The sequence below is a fragment of the Heliangelus exortis genome, chromosome 8 (genome assembly GCF_036169615.1).
Source record: "Heliangelus exortis chromosome 8, bHelExo1.hap1, whole genome shotgun sequence".
Classification (NCBI taxonomy): domain Eukaryota; kingdom Metazoa; phylum Chordata; class Aves; order Apodiformes; family Trochilidae; genus Heliangelus; species Heliangelus exortis.
In genome coordinates this window covers 11363851-11387085 of record NC_092429.1, presented here as the reverse complement: position 1 = coordinate 11387085, position 23235 = coordinate 11363851, and the positions used below count along the sequence as shown (strand labels likewise).

At 53.8% G+C, this 23235-nt stretch overlaps 3 protein-coding genes across 10 annotated transcripts in view; 1 reads left to right on the top strand and 2 right to left on the bottom strand.

Moving 5' to 3' along the window:
- HYI (hydroxypyruvate isomerase (putative)) overlaps nucleotides 1-23235 on the bottom strand; it is a 199374-nt gene that overhangs the window by 93629 nt on the left and 82510 nt on the right. The gene's annotated exons all lie outside the window — the stretch shown is intronic.
- On the top strand, nucleotides 4-5419 carry CDC20 (cell division cycle 20). Of its 4 annotated transcripts, none has more exons than XM_071750409.1 (11): nucleotides 4-167; nucleotides 601-834; nucleotides 1377-1522; nucleotides 1946-2042; nucleotides 2587-2715; nucleotides 3073-3269; nucleotides 3620-3714; nucleotides 4051-4282; nucleotides 4392-4517; nucleotides 4689-4806; nucleotides 5152-5419. In XM_071750409.1, the coding sequence occupies exons 2-11, from the start codon at nucleotides 636-638 to the stop codon at nucleotides 5328-5330; spliced, it is 1518 nt and encodes a 505-aa protein (XP_071606510.1). In that variant the 5' UTR covers nucleotides 4-167; nucleotides 601-635; the 3' UTR covers nucleotides 5331-5419. The 4 variants fall into 4 exon arrangements, with proteins under 4 accessions (XP_071606510.1, XP_071606512.1, XP_071606511.1 ...); XM_071750411.1 differs by having other exon boundaries at nucleotides 4-174; XM_071750410.1 differs by lacking the exon at nucleotides 4-167 and adding an exon at nucleotides 242-334.
- ELOVL1 (ELOVL fatty acid elongase 1) lies at nucleotides 9062-23180 on the bottom strand. 5 transcript variants are annotated; one of them, XM_071750413.1, is made up of 8 exons: nucleotides 23084-23180; nucleotides 12628-12689; nucleotides 12019-12209; nucleotides 11774-11854; nucleotides 11523-11579; nucleotides 11188-11293; nucleotides 10891-11027; nucleotides 9062-10497 (listed from the first exon to the last, which is right to left on the bottom strand). In XM_071750413.1, exons 2-8 carry the CDS (start codon nucleotides 12671-12673, stop codon nucleotides 10243-10245), a joined length of 873 nt encoding a protein of 290 aa, XP_071606514.1. In that variant the 5' UTR covers nucleotides 12674-12689; nucleotides 23084-23180; the 3' UTR covers nucleotides 9062-10242. The 5 variants fall into 5 exon arrangements, with proteins under 5 accessions (XP_071606514.1, XP_071606517.1, XP_071606515.1 ...); XM_071750416.1 differs by having other exon boundaries at nucleotides 23153-23177; XM_071750414.1 differs by having other exon boundaries at nucleotides 23041-23167.

Here is a 23235-nt window from a genome sequence, read left to right as displayed (position 1 = left end):
AGGGCCCCACCTGACCCCGTGGCCCAGCCAATAGCTGTGCGGCGCGCGGCGGTCGCCATGGCAGCGGGCGGCGGTTGGGTTTGAAGCGGCCAATGGGAGGAGCGGCAGTGCCGGGTTTAAATGCTGCCGCGGAGTGGGGCTGCGCCAGCCTTGGCTGCAGCACGGAGGTGAGGGGTGGGGGGGGCTGGGCTGGTGACCTGCGACGGGGAGCGGAGGACCCGAGGAGCCTGAGGCCCGGTCGGGGGGGGGGGGAGGCGAGCTCGGAGGCGAACCTGACCCTGAGAGAGACCCTGGTGGCGAAGGGAGCCTTGAGGCGCGACGTTGTGGTGGGAGGGTGCGGAGAAACGGCTTCTAGGGGGAGGTCTGGGGCGAGAGGAGGGGTCCTGTGGTGGAGAGGGGTCTGAGGAGCGACGGGGGGCGAGGGGGCGCTGTGGTGGAGAGGGGTCTGAGGAGAGGCCCGGGGGGAGTCATGTGGTGAAGGCGGGTGTGAAGAATGCCGGGGCGGGCGGGCGGGCCATGTGGTGGAGACGGATCTGAGGGGCGGCCGGGGGGGACCCTCTGGTGGAGGAGCGCTGCATCCCGGCCGGCGTCCCTGCGCAGGGCCCCGCTGACACCGCCTGCCCGGTCGCAGCGCCATGGCGCAGTTCGTGTTCGAGGCGGACCTGCACGGGCTGCTGAAGCTGGACACGCCGATCCCGAACGCGCCGCTCGCCCGCTGGCAGCGCAAAGCCAAGGAGAGCGGGGGGCCAGTACCCAGCCCTGCCACCGTCCTGTCGCCCATGAAGCCGGCCAATCGCTCCCACAGCTCCAGCAAGACGCCGTCCAAAACACCCGGTGAGTGGTGGGGGGAGCGTCGCCCGGGATGGTTGCCTGTAGCCGTGAGGTTCTGGGCTTTGTGCCGGGTGCCCCGCTCACGTGGGAGGAGACGGGTTGCACTGCCTTGACTTTAGAGAGTCACCCACCATGAGGTGGGCTAAAGTCTGTGCATTGGGACTGAGTGAGCTGCTGACCCCTCAGCTGAGCTTTGCTGGGACAGCTGTGTTGGGACAAGTGACTAGGACTGTCTACTATCTGCTGACAGCTTTGCATGTTGTAACTTTGTGTCCTTCACTTATCTCTGAACTCTGGAACTGTTGCACTAGATCCAAGGAGTTTTCTCCTGGCAGTCCCTAACCAGAGTTTAGTGCCACCTACTGGGGGGGGGGACACATAAATATGAGTTAGTTGTGACTGGATGGCATGAGTTCTCTTGAGTCCTGGTCTGGAACTTGGCTGGTAGCTTTGATGTGGGAAAGTGCTGGGTTTACTGTCTCTTGAAAGCTGGAATACAGGCTGTTTAGCTGATGTAAAAAAAATACTAATGCATGTAAATGCAGGTAAATCTGGATCCAAAATCCAGAACACCCCAACAAAGGCCGGGGGAGATCGCTACATTCCCAGCCGCAGCACTATGCAGATGGAGATGGCAAATTTCCTCCTAACCAAAGAAAATGACCCTGCTGAGGAGTCACCTACCAAGAAGGTGAGCATGTTGCCAAGTTACAGTTACTATGATGATCACTAACAAAGGCCTAGTCAAAGCCTGTGCACAAACTGCTGGTGGTAGCTATTCTAGGACAATATGTAGATGGAGAGCTATTCTGGAATGTGTACATTGTGTTCTGAAATCTGTTTATGAAGCATTTGGTCCCTTGTGGCTGTGGCTTTTCCCCACTGGCCATGAGATGATGCTGAATTTGCCCCACATATGTACAGAAATGTGAACAGAACTTTGTGCCATTGTCTAAGGAAAAACTCCTTTGAGCTGCTTGTCTGCAGCACAGCCATAAACCTCCTGATTCTCAGAGAAGAGGGCTTAGGTGTATGCTCTGCCAGCCACTGTTTTAAGTGCAGCATGAGCTTTGTGTTTCAAATGCATCTCACTGAAGTTGGTTTGTCTCTGCAGGAGCAACAGAAAGCCTGGGCAGTGAATCTGAATGGCTTTGATATAGAAGAGGCAAAGATCCTCCGCCTCAGTGGAAAGCCACAGAATGCTCCAGAAGGTATGGCAGATACAGGGTCTGTGCGAGTTGACTCGGCAGCAGAGATCTGGGCAGGGGAACAGCAAAATGAAGGCCCTGTGTTGAACACATGAAATGAACAATCTGCTTCTCAGAGCTCCCATGCACGCTGGAGTCTCCCTTAGCTTCCTGAGTTTGAAGGGCTGCATAACATCTATGATAAATTTATTTACAGAAGTTGAAGTGACTGCAAGTTGCTCACTTGTACTGTAGGTGGCAAACCTTCCTGAGGTCTGTAAAAGCTTCAGGCTCTCTGCTGTGCACTTTAACTTAACTGTTGCTAAACATAATGGAATACAAAACACCAAGTGTTTGTCAGTTAAACTTGTTCCTGTGAATTAGGGAATCAGAGCCCGCCCCATTGCAGCAGTTCATACACCCAGCGATGTTGCACACTGCGCCCTTCTAAGCTTTCCTCTTGTCTCAAGACTTGTCACTGGAAAGGGTTTCTAGTTGGGTGAGCAGTGCTTAGTTGGGAGGAAACAAGAAGTAAATCAGGTTAACAAATCTGTTCCTCTGCACACAGGCTATCAGAATAACCTAAAAGTGCTCTACAGTCAGAATATGACACCTGGATCCAGCAGGAAGAATGGCAGATATATTCCCTCAATGCCAGATCGGATTCTGGATGCACCAGATATTCACAATGACTACTGTAAGTAGGCTGCAATGTTGAGTGCTTGCCATGGAGATAGTGCTGCACTGGAGTGCAATTCCCAGGACAGTCTGCTCTGAAGAACTAGAGCTCCAACTGAGCTGTTTCTGTATCCACTTCTGGAGTGTCCCTGTTGTAGCCTTATAGGGATGGTAGTTCCAGAGTACTGTGTAGGTGACTTGTATCATGGCTTACCTGACCCCACCAGCTGGGCATGGTGACACCCAGAAGGCTGTCCCTTAGCTGTATCTGTATGACACACATGTGCACAGGGATAAGACCTGGTATCAGCACTGGTGCAGGGCAGGGCTCTCCAGGTAAGCACAGTGTGACCTGCATTGCTCTTCCAAACCGTAGACCTGAATCTCATTGACTGGAGCTCTCAGAACTTCCTGGCGGTGGCTCTGGACAACTCTGTCTATCTATGGAATCACACTACTGGGGAGATTATCCAGCTGCTGCAGATGGAGCATCCAGATGATTATGTTTCCTCTGTATCATGGATTAAAGAAGGAAACTACCTTGCTGTTGGCACAAGTAATGCTGAGGTCCAGGTGAGTGCAGAAATAAAACCAGAGGTGTTGTCTAGAGATTGCTGGAGCTGTGGGGCGTTGGTACAAAGGCTTGGCAAGCACAAGGAGGGTACAATGCACTCAGACTTGTCTTGATGGTGTGAAATGGTGTGCAGCCATGGCCAGTGACCAACTGCAGCAGCATTCTGGTTTTGGGGTTCTCTGACACCTGGGGTTACTTTATGTTCTGTGGGCATGAGGTACAAACTCTCTTCTGCTCCCACACTGACAAGGCTGAATGCCAGAGCCTCTGCAATGAGGTTCCTAGGGGGGCAAAGCAACAGGGCTGGGTTTCCTCATCCTGTGGAAAACTTACTGCTCTGTTCCTCCAGCTATGGGACATACAGCAGCAGAAACGCCTCCGCAATATGACCAGTCACTCCTCCCGTGTGGGGTCCCTCAGCTGGAACAGCTACATCCTCTCCAGGTAAAGCAGTGGGTGGGGTGGGGGTGGGTGAAGGGCAGAGTCCAATCCTAGATCTGTGCATGGTGCAGGTCAGGGATGGCAGAGAGGAGTTTGTCCTTGCTTGGGATTCTTACCCAGCCTGCTCTGGCAGGACTGTGGTGAGATGGCCTCTCTTCTCTCTTACCCTTTGAGCTGAAGTTGGGAAGAAGAGCTGCTGCGGCTGCTTCACTCATGCCAACAGGCCGGTGATGCTGGTAGCACTGGTTGAAACCAGTGCCAGGTTCAGCAGTTGTGCAACAAACAGCACAGAAATGTATTTTGGTGAAAGGCCTAAGCCTGTAAATCTCCTCTCTGCAGTGGGGCACGGACTGGCCACATCCACCACCATGATGTCAGGGTGGCTGAGCATCACGTGGCCACACTCGCCGGCCACACGCAAGAGGTGTGTGGACTCAAGTGGTCTCTAGATGGCCGCTACCTGGCCAGCGGTGGCAATGACAACCTGGTGAATATCTGGCCATGCACCCAGGGGGACAGTGGAGAGTTTGCTCCTGTACAGACCTTCACTCAGCACCAGGGTGCTGTCAAGGTGAGTATAGGGCTGCAGAGAGTGAGGTGGGCACGTGTCTGCGTGCAAGGCAGACATGCAGCACAGGCTGTGCACAGTTTGCCTCATGTAATTAACTCTTTTTCGTCAGGCCGTGGCGTGGTGTCCATGGCAGTCAAATGTTCTAGCCACTGGAGGTGGGACAAGTGACAGATACATCCGCATCTGGAATGTTTGTTCTGGCTCCTGCCTCAGTGCTGTTGATGCCCATTCCCAGGTGAGCAATGAACATTAATGTGGTGACAAACATCTTCTGGAAGGACACCTATGGAAAGGTGCTGGCTCCTGCTGCCCAGAGGCATGGGAAAGGAGAAGGACAATGCTCATCTCCAGGTGGTGAGCATCAGCACAAGTAGCTTGTCTTACCTGAGTTATTGCCTCCTCCCAGGTCTGTTCCATCCTGTGGTCAACAAACTACAAGGAGTTCATTTCAGGCCATGGCTTTACACAGAATCAGCTGGTTATATGGAAGTATCCAACGATGGCCAAGGTCACTGAGCTGCGAGGTAGGCTGGGACCTTTGCCTGGGGAAGGGCGGGCTGCTAGAGGCTGAAGGCACTTCTAATCCTTGGTTGAAGCAGACCCATGGTCTAACCTGGAGCATCACTGATGCAGAATGGTGTCCAGGGGCATGCTGCTGGAGGGAGGCACTACCATGGGCTGCTGAAGAAAGACCATTACTTCAAATGCATGCCTAGGGTGTGAATTCATGCTGCTACAGCATGCTGTGGGGACAGCTATGGAAGCTGGTGGAGCTCTCAGGGCATATGGGAGCAAACTGGACCGCTGGTGAGACCAGGGTATGTGGTGAGCCAGGTCAGCCCAGCTCTGACTGCCCCCCTCCTCCTCAGGTCACACTGCCAGGGTCTTGAACCTGACTATGAGCCCTGATGGTACAACAGTGGCCTCAGTAGCTGCTGATGAAACACTGCGTCTCTGGTGCTGTTTTGAGATGGACCCCATAAAGAAGAAGGAGAAAGAGAAGGCAAATAGTGCCAAAAGCAGCATCATTCACCAGGGAATCCGATAAGTGCATGAGCTGTGGGAAGGGGGACAAGTTGGTTTATACGCTGTACAGTATTTTAAATGTTAATAAAATCCTTTGACTTTTCACCATCAGCTATGGTTCAGAACTAAGCTTCTCTGACCTAAGGTTTGTGATCCAGGCAAATGGTGGAGCTCTTGTTCTTTAGGGCCAGTTTGCAGGCAGCCTAACCCAAGCACAGCCCTGAAGTCCTGGAAGAAGAATGCTGTGACCCGTCTGTACTTCTGTATCTGTCCCAGTTAAGGCAGATGTGTCACCACATCTTAATGTTGACCACAACTGCAGCTCCTTCAGAGAGAGGGGGCTGTGTCTTGCTTGCATGCCAGGGGGAAGCTGGAGCCTTGCAAGACACAAGGCATGGGCTCTGTGTGCAGCCTGGCCTGTGGCTGGATACTGGTGTATGGTGCTGGGGGACAAAGGGCCACCATAACCTTGTGTTCTTGGTTTCCTTTATAACAGGGTGAGAGCCTGGGCCCCTTCCTAGCCCTCCATCCCTAATCGGTGTGCTAAAACTCCCCCCACAGCCCAGCCCTGGGGCTAGGTGGACATATCCCTGCCTGGCCTCAGCCTCCCCAGAGCAGTGAGCCAGCTAGCTCTAAGCCAGCCCCTGGCACTGGGGGGTGCTCTGTCTAGCTGCTGCTGCTTTGGTGACAGCTGTGGTTGGGAGGGAGCAAGGCTCAGTGCATCTGTGTCCCCAGATTCTGCTATGTACTGCCTCTTTGGGCAAGGTGAGCCTTACTGTGCTTCTGCAGGCACCTACCAGCAGTGATCACCTGTGTCAGAGCAGGCTGGTGACTTGTTTTGGGCAGTCTGAGCTGTAGTGTTAGCTGCACACAGCAGTTGGCCTTGTTCTGCTGCACCCATTCTCTGTTGCAGCCAACACAGCCTGCTCTTTGTGGTACTAGGGTAGAATAGTTATTTCTGCAGAGAGCTTGGCACTGAATTTAGAAACCAAATGCTACTGAGGAAAATAAAAGGGGAGTAGGGGCGGGAAACATGCAGGAACAGCTGTAATCACCCCAAAGGCTAGAAAGGAGCTGGCAAGGGCATGAAACCTGATGCAAAAACTAAAGCTTAGTTTATGTTGCTACAGCCAGCTTAGACATTGCATGAGGCACCCAAAGCACCATCAACACCATGTACAGCTCTTAGTCACAGATTCCATTGCCCCCTATCTGTCCTTCCCTCCTTCTGAGGGGAAGCCCTGGTGCCAAGCTGAGGCTGCATGCAGAGAAGCAGGCAGCAGGGCTCAGCTGACATTTGGTAGAGTATGACTTCCCCTCACTTGAAAAATGCATTTTTTCCAGGCTCAGTTGTGCTGGCACAAGTTTCAGGGCCTTCACCAGAGCCAACAAGGCCACAGCCACCATGCCTCTCTGCATGCTGCAGTGTCTGAGGTTATGGGGCTGCACCAGCACAGCCAGGGGCTGCCAGGGACACTGCACAGCTGACTGTTGGCACCTTAGCCTGTGCAAAGCCTCTCACCAAAGCCTATTCCTCCCCTCAGCCTGTGATTAGCCGAGGGTGGATTATTAGTAACTATTTTCACCTTCCTCTTAGCACAGTGCCATGTTGTACCTGGTACCAGGCTGCTGGTCTGCCTCCTGAGTCTTAAGCCCGCTGGATCCTCCAAGGGGGCACTGTTGGCAGCAACATGCACTGTGCCAAGGCCAGCCTGAATGCAACCCATACTCACTAGAGCAGCCCCACACCTATTGCTGGGTGCAGTGGGGCACAACCCCAAAACCAGACTGCAGCAGCTGAGCCCAGCACTGGCCCAGGAGGTGCATCCCTATCTGGCCACCTATGGAAGGGCAAGGGGGGTCCAGGGGAAGAAGAGAGCACTCTCCTTCCTCTTCAGAAGCAAATTCTAGGACAGCAGCTGAGTTTAATGAGGAAGGGAGCAGGAACCCACATGCAAAGTTTGACTCTTCCCCAGAGCTGTGGTGCTGGTGTAGCAGCCCTGTCCCACACCCCTGCAGCTTAGTGCTGGGAGTTAGCACAGACACGCTCTGTGGCTCCAGAGCAGATTAAGGCTTCCCTGGAAGGAAGAGTTTACATGCCTGAGAGCTGGTGTAGTTTGTTCACTCCCCTGTAATAACAGTTTATCTTTCCCAGACAGAGCCTGTCTTGCCTCTCTCCTTAGCACATATCCACACCAAGAAGCTGTGCATTATACACCCCTTGAAAGCCCTCTGAGCATTACTGGAAGGTGATGATAGTATAGTGTCTCCCTTTGGCCCCATACTGGCCCTACTGCCTTGGAGAGAGGAGGAGCAGAGGAAGGAGCTGGGAGCTGACCCAGCAGACCCAGGAAACACTGCCATATAAGGTGTGAATTCAGTTTGGAGCAGCAGCCTAGACTGACCCTGACAGGGTATAAATCACAAACCCACATAAAGATTACAACAGGAACAATTGGAGGAAGAGAGAACAGAGCACACAAAGGGAACAGCCCACTTTAAAATACCAAGCATAACTAGTTTAAAGTATTGTTAGCATTTTGGAAAAAAGCAAAGACAGTCCTGTCTTCATGTAAGTCAGCTGGAGGGGAGAAGGAGGCTAGACAGGACCGTCACCTGAAGTGGTGACTTCTGAGTACTGGTGTTACTCACCATTTCAGCAGGGACTGCTGAAGCTCTCCTGCCCGCCCTTACCCAAAGTGAAGCAGCACCAGCTAGGAGAACACTACAGCCAGACCCCATTTAAAGGTTTTGTACATACAAGGGCATTGAGCCCCATAAAACCAGGGTGATGCCCATGTGCAGTTAGGCCCATTGGTCACACCAGTTCAGCTCACTTGTAGAGGTTTTCCTAAATTTCAGAGGATGGCCCTGAGGTGCACTGCAACTCAGACAGGGTGAACAGAGCTTCTCATAGCAAGCCTCACTCTGAGGCTTTGGCTGGACACCCACTGATGTTCTCCCACATCCCAATCAACCTACAGTGAAACTCAGCTCCTGGAGGCCTGCTGATCTAATGCACCCCTCCCAGCTGCAGGCAGCCCAGCCACATACCCACCCCTCTTCCCAGGCTTGAGTCAGCATCTAGGCTTGCCCCTGCTCAGGAGGGCCCTGGGCAGAGGTGATGAAGGCAGCACTGGAACTCAGCAGCAGTGAAGGGAAGACAGAGTGTCTCAGATGGTCAGGAGGGCAGAGCCCGGCCAGGAACACGCACTGCTGTAGCAAGAGAAAGGCAACCACAACACAGCCCTCCCTCTGACCAGCCTTATCTGTGCTCTGCCCAGACCGACACTGCACAGACAGTCACAGATGGCAGCAGTTTTGGCTTCAGTAGATGCAGAAAGCAACAGACTGCTGTTTCGCCATTACCTGGGCTTCCAGGGTCTCTATTCCCTGCTCTGCTGCATGTCTGCTCCCCAGGATTTCTGAAAAGCAGCAGCTTCTCCGGGGCAGCTGGCCCAGTTCCTAGTCCACACCCGCACTCCACCCCAGCCATTCTTTTGCAGGGTGGAGCCACTTTCACAAGAGGAGCCTTGACACATTTCCTGCCCTCAGCACAGCTCTACTATAGCGTTGGAAACAATCTGCCATCTGCTTCATCAGCACACTGCTATCGCCCTCTCCCTCTAAGACACAAACCTGCTGCTCCAGTTGCTTCTCTCAGCCCTGCCTCCAATCACTCTGGGCAGGACCACGCACCTGGAACAGCTTCTAAGCACAGCAAGCCAGCAAAAACAAGAGGGCAGAGTCATCTCTCCTTCTGTTTGTTTATTTGTGATAGAAGAGCAGCCCAATCTGACAGGGTCTGGCTCCTTCACCTCATCCTCAAGGCCACCAGCATCGTTTTGGTTACAGCCAGAGCAGGTGATGGGCACCAGGCCCAGTAGAGCTACCGCACGGCCCTGCTATAGGGCAGAGTACACCTTCAACCAGGCTCTGTTGGATCCACAGAGGTGCTCACTATTACACCACAACAGGGCACACTACAACCATCCTCTGCTGTGCTCATGCTGGGCCAGAGCAGGGCTTGGTCCCAAGCAGGAGAGCCCAGGAGCTAATTCTAGGGGCAATTATTGCTCGAGTTTGCAGGAGTGGAAGTGGTCCAAGGCAAGGCTATGCTTGGCCTCCCCCACTGTGGGGCAAGCCACCAGCTGCCATACAGAATCAGGTAAGTGTGGCTAAAGCACACGCTAAGCACCCAGCCCAGGCACTGGAAGGCAAGGCAGCCTGGGCTTGTTGTGGGGGGAGGAATTTCAGGCTGTCACAACCCCTACTGTGTACTAGGCACAGGGCATGTGTTACTGTACTGGGCAGGCTGGGCCCTCAAGTCCCATACCACTGCCCCTGCATTCTCCACCGCCCCACCTGAGCAGATACACCAGGGCAGGGTCCCCCCCCATCTGGGCACACAGCCATCAGAAGGGACATGCAGCACTGTGGCATGGAACAAGGTGGCACAAGGCATGGTAGAGCAGGAGCACTTGGGCTGGCAGCAAGCAACCAGGGACAAGTCTGCTCATCCACACAGGCTCTGATGAAACAGGGAAGAGGAGAGGGCACCAGGGCAGGGATCGGTCTCTTCTTTTGGTCCTACTCAGAAGGAAATGGCCCCCAGGCAGAAGGGCCAGATGTAGGCACTTGGGGGAAGATCCTTTGGAAACACTGGAATGGGACTGCAGCCCCACAGCTGTGATGCAGGCAGCTGCCTCTCTGCTCAGCAACACTGAGCATGAGCCCTCCCAGGAGCAGGAGAAGTTGCCCATGGCTGCTCAGAGCAGAGGGGCTGGGCATGCAGACAGAGGACAGGAAGGCTGGGCACAGGGGTACAACAGTCTGTAGGCACTTGACTTCGCTAGTGGCACCCAGGAGCAGGGGAACAGGTCCCAGCTGCCTCTGCCCCGGGGCTCTCATTGGCTCTGGGAGGGCCTTGCCCTCTAGTTGGCTTTGATCTTGCCATTGGTGATCGTGCCATTCTCATGGATGCTGCTACCGTTGTGCTGGGCTGCTTGCTGAGCCACCCTGGGCAACCGTTTGCCCTTGGTGTAGGACTGGTACCAAAAGTTGGAGAAGAGGATGAAGAAGATGGTCCCATAAATCCAGATGAGGTGGATGAAGATGGGGAACTGGTACTGACAGCTGGGCATGAAGTAATACTGGGAGATGTGGACAGAGACGATCACGAACTGCGCCTGGGAGCAAGGCAAAGCAGGGACAAGTTACTCATGGGAGAAGGGTCAGGGATCCCACTAGAGACCTTCTCTCCAAATGAAACCAATAGGCTCCCTTCCCACTCTGAAGTAGAGATCCCTATGGGGAGGGCAGAGTCAGGAGCAGCTGGAACTGAAGGCAGCATGTGCCTCTCACCCTCCCAGCATGGTTGCAGCCCAGAGGCAGCAGGCTGAGCAGCACCTACAATCTAATAAGGCTGGAAGGGTGCTGATAGAGGCCCACAACTCCCTGGAACCCAGAAGCTGCAGAAGAGACAACTACAGCTGTTGGCTACACCATGCCTAGGTACAAGGGCTGGCCTGCCACTCACATCAGAGGCTGAGGCCATATGCTCTGCTCCACAGCAGACTCACCAGCTGGATGGCTGTTATGTGCTTCTTCCACCACAGGTACTTCTGAAAGGCAGGTCCTGCTGCTGAGAGCCCATAGTAGAAGTACATGACAACATGCACCATGGAATTGATCATGGCATGGAATGAGCCCATTCCCCCTGTTAAGACAAATTTCCATTAGCATAAGTCAATCCTCCACAGCAGCTAGCACTACAAGGAACTACTAGGAGCCCAGTCGGGCCAAAAAATCCTTCTTGGCATCCTGGAGTTAACCCCACCCTTTCCCCAAGCAGTACACCCAGATAGTTTCCATCTTACCTGGACCAAACTTTGCTCCCCACCACCAGCTCCAAGGCAGAACAGAGTGATGGAAGAGATGCAGGAATGTGACCTGTTCATTCTTCTTCCTCAGGACAAAGATCACCTGCAATGAAAGCCCAACAGCATCAAGGACCTGCATCCCTGGGTGCAGCTGGAGCAGGCTGGGCCACTAATTTATAGTGTCTGATCTCAGCAATGCAATGGCAGACAGAAATACTGCCAGGTCAGACTGGAAGAGCTGAAGAAAGCACCTACCCCAAGCACACTGGGACCCAGCTCCCAGCCCATCAAGCAGTGAGTGAGTGACAAGGCCACCTCAGTAACTCACTCACCGTGTCTGTCAGTTCGATGAACTTGGAGAAGACAAAGAGCCAAGCAACACTGACCATCTGGAACAGAACAGGTTAACATTAGAGACCCACCTCAGCCCAAATATACCCAGTCTTCACCCAGGAACTTTCTGGTGAAACCCAGAGCCAAGGACTAAGTCCTTTGCCTCAAGAGAGGCAGGTAGGTGTGACCTTGCTGTCCAAAAGCAAGCACTAAAGGCCATCCCCACTCACTGGAAGAGGCAAGAACCTACCCGGAGGGCTTTGGGGTCCTGTGAGAAGTCCACAGGGTCACATCGCCAGGTGTACCCAGTAAGCCATCCTGCCATCAGGAACTGCAACAAGAGCATCATCTGGGTGAGGCCCAACACATCGCCCACTGCACCTCCCAAATCCTGCACAGAAGGGCAGGGAACAGCATGCAAAAGGGCTTCCCATCACCCACAGAGCATGCACGGGCTGCTTTATATACACCACACAAGACCTACTGCCAACTCACCTCATAGACTATGTAAAGTGAGAGTCCCACCAAAAAGAAGTTGTATAGCACCATGAACTTCTTCAGGTTTAAAGGCTTCCTGTTGGCCATTAGCCGGGGACCCAAGGATAGTACAAAGTAGACATATGCCAGAAGGATGCCCATCACAAGGAACGGGGACTGCATCAGTGGATAATCAGCGATGCGGGGGTCTGTGGAGAGCCATGGTGCAGAGCAGTTAGCATCCCCCCCTTGTCTGCTGCCAGCAACACTCCTGCCAGAGTGGAGGCAAGGACATGGCAATCCTGTTCTCCTAGGACAGGACTGCAAGTTGGGAGCAGATGCTGGTGGGGCCAGCCCAATACAGAAAGGTACAGCCTGAAGCCACACTGCAGGACAGCTTGAAGACCCTCTGCCCAGAAGGGCACAGGTGCCCCAAGAGGACTTGCACAGGCACTGAAGTCAGACAGCCTCCTAACAGGCAGCACTAGAAACCCAGAGCTGCATTTATGTCAGGGCAGAGGCAGGATGCAGCTAGACTTAGACTGCTTCAGGGATGACAGACCAGCCTCCTGTGACAGTGAGGCATGTAGTGCCACCTGCCCTGCCCCCGGGCAGAGCAAAACTCACCTGCTTTCTTCATGAAGTCCTGATACATGGTCACAATCCCCTCCATGGTGGTGGCAGTATCTCTGTGGAGAGGAAAGGCAGATGAAGCAGCTGTTTTCCCAGAAAGTCGTCCACAGAACATAGCCCCACAGGTCAGCAAATTTCAAGCACAGCTTCAAAAGTACAGTCATGTGTATCTGACCAGCATTGCTCTCAGCTGATCACACACCAGCATCCACAATTCCATACATTCCCTACTCCTCACTGGGCCCAGCCCTCTCACCAGCTCTGCTGGGAAGCCCATCACCCACCACCAGCAGTCCTTCCAAGGCAGGACCCTAACATTTCAAGGCAGATGGGAAAGCTTCGAACCACAGCACTGTACCTCCAGACCTTTAGTCTTGCTCCTTCTGTACAGACACCAACATCATCACCCACAATCCTGGTATTGCCAGACACCTTTGCTACTCAACCCACACAGCATACTGGTCTGCCTGGCCCTAGTGCAGCATCTCCAAGGGAGCTGGCCCACACTCTCCACAGAATTGTGCCTTTATGATCATGCTTTGGGTTTATGTCCACCAATTCCCCTCAAAGAAGAAACCCAGCACCACTGATAGACACATTGCATGAGGAAGGAAAGCCACCAGTTAAGAAACAAACACCACTTTCACCTCCTAGTTCCTGATTTCACATCCTTGCACATAAACATCCCCCCTCACAAAAGCTATCACTCCATAACCCAGTCCTGGGGAGTCCAGGCACATCCCACTTGAAAATAGTTCCATTGCCCTTCTAAACAGGGGACAGTATCACCAGTGAGGGGAAAAACCCACAGGAGCATTGATACAGAGTTGCAGGAAGGACTGGTGCTCTCCACTCCAAGAGCACCCACCAGCCAGCGATCCAGATGCCCTCCAGAAGAGCAGGAAGGGCCCAGATTCTTATGGCTGCAGGCAAGGTTGAAACACCTTCACCCAGCTCCCTCTCCCCAACTTACAGGACACCAGGGAGGCAGAGCACAGGCCCAGCCTCACCTGACTCACCCACCTGCAAGGGAGGCATTCCTAATGGCTGCTACCAAACATGCTCCACCTACTGCTTCCTCCAGGAAGGTTCACAGGAATCACAGCCCACACACAGGCCTGGGTCCCCAGCCCAGTTTCCCCAGAAGGTTTCTTGCTGCTGACACCAGGAAACATGCAGCCTCTTCCAGATCAATAGCCAGGAGGCTGAAGCCAAAGTAACCTTCCTTCCAGGAAGGTCCCAGCTGGGAGTGTCCAGCACCCACTGGCACCACAAGTTCTCACCAGCGAGCACCAGCATTGCTGCTTCAGCTTCACTGCAAGAGGAAGAACTCAGCAAAGCACTGTTTGCTCTAGCTGGGATCCAGGCAGGACAGCAGCAGACATCACCTGTGCAGTGCAGTCAAGCACCTACACAACAGTCTTCATGGGCAAGCAGTCTCCAGAGGCCTGGCACTCACCATTCCAGCACACCAATCTCTGCAAAACACTTCAGTGCAGCTACAGTCCTGGCCCTGTGTCTGCCCTGTCATATCCTGTGTGCTTCTTCAATTTGGGGAGAGTCACCCAACCTCTCTGCAACAGAAGTGGCAACAGGTCTCTCCTTTCACCCACACCCACCAGAGTACCCATTCCTCCAAGCAAGGCTCCAGAGCAGCCTACACACCCACACACCCTAAGGACAGAACCCAAGAAGTTTTGATGTGCTTCAGAAAGCACAGAAGGTGGTTCCTTACACCCCTTGGAGGCAGCTGCAGCAACAGGGCAAAGCCCACTCAGGACTGAACTCCACACTCCAGGGGCACCAGCAGCAGAACAGATACTTACTTGCCCAGCTCAAGGTTTAATAGCAACTAATGCTCACTTTTAGTATCCCCATTATACAAGTAAATATTTAAGGTCCTATGCTTTTCCACTCTCCACATGCAGCAGAGGCCAGAAAAGCATAGCAGGAACCATACATCCTTGAAAGCCACTCCAGGCTCCAGCTGTGGGAAGAGTAAGCATTCCCAAGTCCTGAAAGCTGCTGAGCTTTATGTTGCTTTAATAGCTAAGAGCAAGCTTCAAACTTGTCTGTCTCGTTTCAGCTTTCAACCACTACACTACATCCAGCTACACCTTTATTTGATAGATTGAGGAGCCCTCAAGAGTGAGTTAGTTCCCAGCACAGGTACCTGACTGCTCCAACTCTGTGTTTAGCTTTATCAATGTGAATGAGTCAGCCTTACTACAAGTCCAGGGCAGAGACAAACTTCCTTCAGAACACTTGCCTATTTTGGGCAGGCAACAATGAGAAGATATTATCAGTCACCCACATCTTAGGGCTACATCTCACACTGCAGGGAAACACTTGAGCTCAGACACCTTGCTGACCCTGATGCCAGCAAGGCTCCAGCACCATCGGTCAACTAGGATCTCAAAATTCAGGGCCCTAGAACACTGGGGACCTGGGTAAGACTCACGCTGCAGCTTTGTCCTGAGAGACCCACTGAAGGCTGCACAAAGCAGACATGGGCCACCCTGGTCATGGTCCTGAACACAGACAACATCAGCACTGGATCAGCTTCAACCCAGCACTAGCACCGTGCCCACCAGCATGAACACCAACAAGTCCCTCTTGCTGCTCTGTCTGGTGAAGGACACAGCACTCCTGCAGCCTTATGTACCACAGTGATAGGGGAGGCACTGGACATATCCAGAAGATGGGATCTGGGTAAGCACCAGGACTTCTACCAGAGGGGGAGAACTAGCAAGATTATGCTACCTGCCCTTATGAAAAGAACCTATGCATTTTCCACAGCTTCCCTCGAGAGAACAACATCCTACTGCATTCAGCTAACAGAGCAACCACATCTTCAGAGAACTTCTGACATCTTTGCAAGACCAGGTACCCACACTGGCATGCTCATGGTCCTGCATTAGCCAGAAGCTGAATGTGCCTTGCTCAGTGAGCTGATGCAGATGTTTCACTCTCCTCCATCTCCCAAGGCACAGCCACTGGACTTGGGCTGTTGGCAATCCAGCTGCCAAGGGGAGGGTTGTAGAGCAGGCCTAACCATGGCTTTAACTAAGCAGGAGGATGCAAAGTGCAGTGGCCTGCTTAAGCTGTGATGAATTCATGACAGCCCTGCTGCTGCAGGCAGAGGTTTTCCAACATAGAGCAGTAATTCTCAAGGAACCTGAATTCACTCCTGTCATTTCCTCAGTACACACCAGCACTTGATGTCCCCTTGCTCTTAGAGAGGTTGACCACCCAGCCAGGCATCTGCTCTTACTGCCTTCCACGCTACACTGCACACCATACACAGCAGGCATTCACAGCTCTGCAGTTGGAACTTCTCTGCTCTTCACAGGGGAGACACTGAGTCCTCCTAGATCCTTATCCTCTTGAGCAAGGAACTGGGAGGTGATGGGGAACCTAAAGCTGAGTCTTGAACAGTTTAAGATATGTCAAACAGGTCTAAGCATCCCCAAGCACCAGGAACCCTTGAGGCCCAAACACACCCTGCACAACATCTAGAGACCTTGCAACACATCTCCTTCCCACCACTCACCAAGAGGGTGTCACTTCATCTCAGCAAGAAAGTTCCCACTCTTTGTAAGCAGAGTATCAGGCCACATTCCGCCCTAGTAACCAACATCAAGGATTAGATACTGTGTAGATTGCATATTTCCAACAAGCTATACAGCTAATTAGTGCAACTTCAGCAAGAGCAGCAAGGCCAGCCCCAGCAGCCCAAAAGCAGTCAGACCACAGCACTGAACTGTGACACTGATACATAAGAGCTCAACCCTGTTAGTTTTGTGATAAGCCACACAGGGCACATCTGTCCCCCCACAGCAGCCACTGACAACTAACAGACTGTGCCAGCCATCCAGCACTCCTACCCCTTCAGCATCTGAGTCAGGTATCAGGCCTGTAGCTAGTGAGAAAGCAAGCCACCCTAATCTCCCCAGTAGTTTAATTACAGACATCACCAAAACAGTCTGGTAGGTGACCACAGAGCTATCACCCCAGGGAGAGCTGGCACAGGGCCCTTGCTGAACTGGCTAAAGCAGGCCTGACCCCTGTGGGGCTCCCTAGGGAGTACCACCCCTCAGAGGTCAGGAGATAACCAACTGGCAAGAGACCAAACCAACCCTCATCCCTGACCTGCAAGCTGGCAGTGACACTTTCTACTTGAAGCATCTTTGTGTTCCACAGCTTCCTGGGAAGAAGCATCTTCCTTTCCTAGCTCCTCACTACAGCAGCTGCCCAGCTTCCTGGAGCTCCACAAAGCCATTGTGGGATCCAGCAAGACCTCCTTACAGTTCCATGCATCCAGGGAATTATGGAGGCCTGTGGTTCAGAAGCATCTCCTAGCAGCAGCTGTCACTGTGGAAGAGCAGACAACCAACCCAGGGGCTCCTGGCCCCTGATCAGGCACAGACAGGGAGGCACACAGCAAACACTGAGGCTGGCACCTCAAACCATCACTGAGGGCTGTCAATCACAGCTCCAGGAGAATTTTTCCTGAGCTTATGCACAAGTGAATCCACTTGGAGCACAAAAAACACACACAACCCACAAGCAGCAAGGCAGGCAGAGCAAGACAGCCCAGCCAGCCCTGAGGAGCCACAGCACTGTTCTTTATGAGCTCTACAGTGGGATCACTAAGACTGAAGCTTACCATACAGCATAAAAAATTACATTTGGATCTCCTGATGCTGCTCTGTGCCCAGACAAAAGGGAAAGGGACCTGTAGCCAGCCAGCACACACTCACTTCACACAGCATCTTGGGGCAGCAGCTCAAGCACATGCAGCAGAGAACACTCAACAGGAGGGCTGTATTTAAGAACAGCTGCGTTATTACTGGTTAGTTTGTCATCTCACTGAAGACCCAGTTAAGGCACTGTTGTCTACATGCTACTAAAGTCATGTATTTTTCCCCTGCAAGTGGAAAAATAAAAAGTCTAAAGAGATCCCTGTACACCAGCTCACAGGGCACACAAGACCAGCCTGGCAGCAGAGTACACGCTGCTGTTTCAAGTGTGGAAAGGCAGACTGGTAGATAATAGGAAAGAAGAGCCCTCCTGGCCTGGCATCTGGGTTCTGAGGACTAGGGACAGACTTTGACCAGAGTTTGAGACAGTCCCAGAACTCTGAGCTTGCAATAACTTCAAACTCTACAAGGAAACTTTATATTAACAACACCAGGTAAGTTCTCCCACTTGAATCACATCTATTTGTCCCCTCCTGTGGTTCAACTACTTCATGCTGAGGGTCAACAGACATAGCTAATAGCCTTGGTACCATATGCTCTGTACCAGTACACTCTGGAGTCAGTATAGGAGGATTCTGCTCAGAGAAGAGAAGCAAGCTCCCAAATCCTTAATATGTAGCAGCTCTTGCAAGAGCTGATGTTTTAGCTGGTGTGGGAGCTGCACTGCTTGGGTGCTGTTCCTGGCACGGAGTGCTAGGAAGTGACCTGAAGGAGTTTCCCCATCTTCAGTGTGTGTCAATACCCTACCATTATCTCTCGAAGTGGCTGTGAAACCCTGAGGCCTTTGGATAGCATCCTATAAACAGAGATTAAGTTCTCCCCTTCCCATGCTTGCTGGAAGCAGGGAATGCAAGAGAAAACTCCCAGATTAGCAGCCAAACTCTGCAGAGCCTGGGCAGTTAGTGTGGCACCCTGCAAGCTTTCATCCAGAGGAAGGAGCAAGTCCCTTGCAGTAGGGTACTGGCAACCTTGCACAAAACTCCAAGATGGTTTTATCAGACTTCAAGGTCTCACAAGAGCATACATTGCAATAAAAGATTTATATACATAACTTTTTCAGGCCCAACACCTCCCCAAGCTGATCAGGCAACTGTTAGAGTAGGTTTACTCCTTAACATATTCAACACTGGTGGCTGCATATTTGGGGTAGTGGTATTGGTACAGACGACAGCAGTTGGAGAAAAGGAAACATTAAGCAGAATGCCTGACATCACAGGAATCAAAGGAGTAAAGCAGTGAAGGGAGAGAACACAGGGTGAGATACCTTCAGGAGTGGAAACTACAGTATTTCTTTTCCAAGCTAGCAACACTGAGCTGCATCCACTCCCTCATGCAGCACCAGGCGAGGCAGGAAGAAGAGGCAGAGATGGCTGTGCTCCCTCTCTGAAATGATGGCACCCAGTGGCCTCCCAGGGTGCAGGGGAAAGCACTTGAAAAGGAGAGAACCAGGCAGGTGACAGGGGAGGATGGGGTTATTCAAGCAGGGCTGGCTCCTGACACCTGCTTCTAGATACAGGTCAAGTCTTCCAAAGTCCTCTAGCAGAAGAGCACAGAGCACTCCTATCTGTAGGTGATACAGGCAGTATCAGAGCATTAATCTCTGGTTTTAATCATTATGCAAGTACCTCACTAAAAGGCTTGACCTCCGTTCCCACAGCAGTGTCTAATCATTACACAAGTACTGATTCTTGTGCTCTGTCCCATCCAGGCCTGCATAGTAATTGAACAGCCACACCAAGACAAGACAAACACTGGAAGTCTACAAAGCAAAATGCACCAAGGAAGCCTCCTCAAATCCCTCCAACAGCTGTCTGGACCAGCCAAGAAGCCCAAGTGTGAATCCAGAGCCATTTCTCATAGAGGGAATGGGTCACTGCTAGAAAACCACCCTGACATCTGCTTCAGACAGCCCTGCCCCCCTGCACCAAGGCAGCACAGTCACACAACCACCCTCTGACAAGAAAACTATATTCACTGGCAGTACCAGAGAGACGGCAGCAGAAACACTCCAAATTCCATTAGGCCTAAGGCTTAATGAGGCCTTCTAGGGTTAAGCAGAAGAAGCACGAGATGTAACTCTACATATACAGAGCAAATCTATTACCAAGCCACAAGAGCAAACTGGCTGATCTGATCCACAGGGTAAGAGCACTCCTTGCAGCAAAGCTGGAGAACTTACTGCCACAGTGACAGCTTACCACCCTGATCCATACCACAGGGAAGAATTAAACAGAAACTAACTACCCCATGCAACAGCGGGCAATATCAAGAAACAGAGCCAGCTGCCACCTCCACCAGTCCCAAGCCACTGAAGTCTCAGATCACATCCAGAGACAGGCATGCTGGTGGGAGCTGGCCGTGGCAGCTCTAATCTGTCATCTCTGAGCAACAGCAGCCCCACAACTCCTGCAGGGCAGAGCCCTGGCTCCTGGGGACCAGCTCCTCCCTGCAGGAGCCCAGGCTGCCTCACCTGTTTGACTGGCAAGAACCAGACTTTCCAGCCCAAGTACTCCCCACCATCCAACAGCCAGTGGGGCACATGCTAGCACAAATCCAATAGAGCAGTACAGAAACACAGATCTCTTGGGACATGACAAGCACCACTCCCAACATCTCCTGTAAGCCTCTTCCTAAAGCAAGGATCTCCATCTGAGCATTACTTATGCTGTAATCCCAACAGAAAAGGTGAAAGCATTTACCCACAACCTTCAACAACAGTGCCAGCATGTAGCAATGCACCTGCTTATGATGCCATCTCCAGAGTTTCCTGGGGGCACAAAGCTTTTCCCCCAGCAGAAAACAGAGACTATGCATCTTAAATAAACCAACTTATTTTCACCTCCAAAACATGGTGCAAGATCTCTGGGCCAGACTGAATTTTTACTCTCTTAGCCTCAGTTTTAGCAGTGCTTTCTCTCATTACATTTCTACCCCATATAAGCCCCCCCATGTAACAAACTTTCAAGAAATACGAGATGACAATACAACACAGAGGCCCAGGCTGTGTGGGTGGCACAGTTTAAACCCCACAATGAGATGCAGCAAGATGATGCTGCAACAGCTGGCATCATGCTATTTCTCAAAGGAACAAACTGTCAGCAGCAACTCACACCCACGAGCTAGAGAGGCTTCCTAGTAAAGAGATAAGACACAGCAGTCTGTAAAGCCCAAAGGCCTCAGCCAACTGTTTAGCTCTAAAACACCTTCAAGAAGGGCACCAGACCTTCAAGCCCAGCAGGTCTGGTGGTAAGGTCACCTCCATCCAGACAAAAATCTGCCCTCGCTGCATTCTGGCAAAAGAGAAGGTGGTCGGTTGGGGTCAGCAGAGCAGGATGGGTGCACTGCTGCACACCAATCCTGGTCTCTGAAAAGGAAATGTAGTCTGAGGGAATGCACTAGCAGGGAAGGTACCCAGGGTACCATTGAGCAAAGGAAAGGATATTCACCTTGCTTCTTCCTGCCCTTAGGACCTGAGAACCAAGGTAGTCACAGGGCAAGCACTTGACCATCCTTCTGCAAGAAGCAGCCAGGCAGAGGCACACAGACTGCCACCTGCAAAGCCTCCCCTCCTGTCCCAGTGCCTGGGTATTTGTGCTGTCCCAGACTACTGCAGAGGTCAAAAGCAGCTGCCTTCCAAACTGCCTCTTCACTGCAAGAGAGGAACAGGCCCACATGAGACCTACAAAGTCCAGTGCCGTGCAAGTGCAGAACCCCCCGATGCATGACCGCACACCACTCTGAGGTCAGCTTGTCGCTAGGCTACTGCTGCCACCAGGAGGGTGACAGGGACCTTCTCCTCCCACCGGCGTTCCAGAGCGAGGGCCCGGAGGGAGGCCAAGCACCTACACGAGCCGGCACTCAAAGCTAACATTGTGTCGCAGGAGCGGAGGAGGCCTGGTACTGCCACCCTGCCCGGAGGAGGAGGGAAGAGCCATCTCAATGGTACATTGATGCCGAGAGTTGTGTAGAAGGCTCTCCGGCTGCCGAGCAGACAAGTGCTGCCAGTGGAGGCTGCTCTCGACCTGTTGCAATGAATCCCCAGCAGACCACGGCCCTCGTCCTCTCTTCAGCTTCCCCAAGCTCTCAGCCAGGACCAAGCCCCGTGGCCGCAGCAGCACGGAGGCTGCCCGAGAGCCAAGCACAGAGAGGGCCCGGGTCAGCGCCCCGGACGGGCCTTACTCCCACCCCTAACGAGGCGGCTCCATCAGCAGACCCCAGCCTCACGACCCACAAGGAGCCGAGCCGAGCCGAGCCGAGCCCAGCCCAGCCCAGCCCGTCCCGTCCCTCCTCCTCCTCCTCGGCCCCGGAGCCGGGAAAGCGGGTGGCTCCCGGCCCGGCCTCGGGTGGGGCGCGGCGGGGCCTACCCCCGCTCCGGGCCCCGGAAGCGCGGTGCTGCGGCCCGGCCCAGCCGCCAACGGGGCCTGTACAGCCGGGCTCGGGGATGCCGCCCGGCCGGGGCTTCGGGGAAGGGCCGCCGAGTGACACCCCGGCGGGCCGCAGGGAGAGCCCGCACTGCCTCCGAGGTCACTGCCAGGGGCGGAGGGTTTAAACCACCTCCCAGCCACCCGCGGACACGGGGGAGGCCCGGACCAGCCGCAGCGCTGCCCCCAGCCCCACCGGCAGCACTAACGCTGCCATGGCGATCCCTTCCCTGAAGTTGTGCAGACACCAGACCTTGACCCGGAGAGGAAACAAGCCCCTGGCTCCGGGCCCATCTCTGCCAGCAACAGGAGGGAGCCCCGGCACGGCCGACAGGCAAAAACCTGCCGGAAAGGAGGCCAGGGTGTTCGTCCCGTGGCACAGAGCCGGTGGGGAGAGGCAGCCCTTCCTCCTCGCAGACTGGAAAAGCATCCCAAGCACAGAGCACCAAGGGATAGGCCTGGCACACAACTATCCCGAAGCACCCCAGCTTTAGGAAGGGAAGTGCACCAGCCACGAGCTGGAGGCTCTGGGAAGCAGTGCAGTTCCGCACACCATCGGGATCCACCATCGGGATCCAGCTGCTTTTAAAATCCACTATAACAACCCAACCTGGACTCCACTTATCTACCTCCTCCCGACACAGGCAAGGTTGCACAGTGCTGTCCTCTCACAAGGATCCCCGCTGCTGTTATGGCTGTTCCCCTTCCAGGAGGGGTGACAGTCCCCATAAGCACCTTCTTGCCTGGTGGCAGCCGCACCCAGCCTCACCACCTGCCAAGGGCATGTCGCAACACCCATCCCACTAATGAGGCCACGGCGTCCCCATACTCGTCCTGCCACCACCTGGGTGAGGGGGACACCACCCACGTCCTCCCGTGCCCCAGAGCATCCCGAGCGACGGGACACAGGCGCACACACACGAACCTCCCCCCCAGCCTCTTCCACTTCCGCAGCCTGTTCAGCAGGTGGCAAGCTGACACATGGCCTCACCGGGGCAGGGCCCAGCACCCCTGACAGGAGAAGTTTCGGCCCCAAAGCAGCTAAACACTGCTAAGGCCTCAGCATTCCCCTGCCCTGCAACAAACTTTGGCAAACAGCCCCAAAAGCCCCTCCAGCACACACTAACAGCAAACCCCAAGCACCACGGAGCTCAGACACCTCTTTTCCAAGCCGTCCTCCCGCTCCCGATAGCCCAGAAGGAGCCCTAGCAGAGACCACGCACCCCCAGCTCAGCCGCCCCAGGCAGGGCCGGCCCCAGCACCCACCGCTCCGGAAGGGCTCCCCCCGCCCCGCGCGCACGTGGACACAGCGGCCTCGCTGCCGCACGCACTCACCACCGGCCGCACCCCGCTCTGCCCGCCACCACCGGCGCCCGGACTTTAAATAGGGCTGCCCTACCCCCCTCGCCGCTGCCCAT

Bases quoted from the DNA above. Each gene is read 5' to 3' on its own strand.
- ELOVL1 (XM_071750413.1), bottom strand. From the start codon at position 12,673: ATGGAGGGGATTGTGACCATGTATCAGGACTTCATGAAGAAAGCAG. The intron at 12,210-12,627 runs GTGAGTTTTGCT...GGCTCTCCACAG, and splicing joins GGACTTCATGAAGAAAGCAG to ACCCCCGCATCGCTGATTAT. The intron at 11,580-11,773 runs GTAGGTTCTTGC...GTTCTGTTCCAG, and splicing joins AGGACCCCAAAGCCCTCCGG to ATGGTCAGTGTTGCTTGGCT.
- CDC20 (XM_071750409.1), top strand. From the start codon at position 636: ATGGCGCAGTTCGTGTTCGAGGCGGACCTGCACGGGCTGCTGAAGCTG. The intron at 4,283-4,391 runs GTGAGTATAGGG...CTTTTTCGTCAG, and splicing joins AGCACCAGGGTGCTGTCAAG to GCCGTGGCGTGGTGTCCATG. The intron at 4,518-4,688 runs GTGAGCAATGAA...GCCTCCTCCCAG, and splicing joins CTGTTGATGCCCATTCCCAG to GTCTGTTCCATCCTGTGGTC.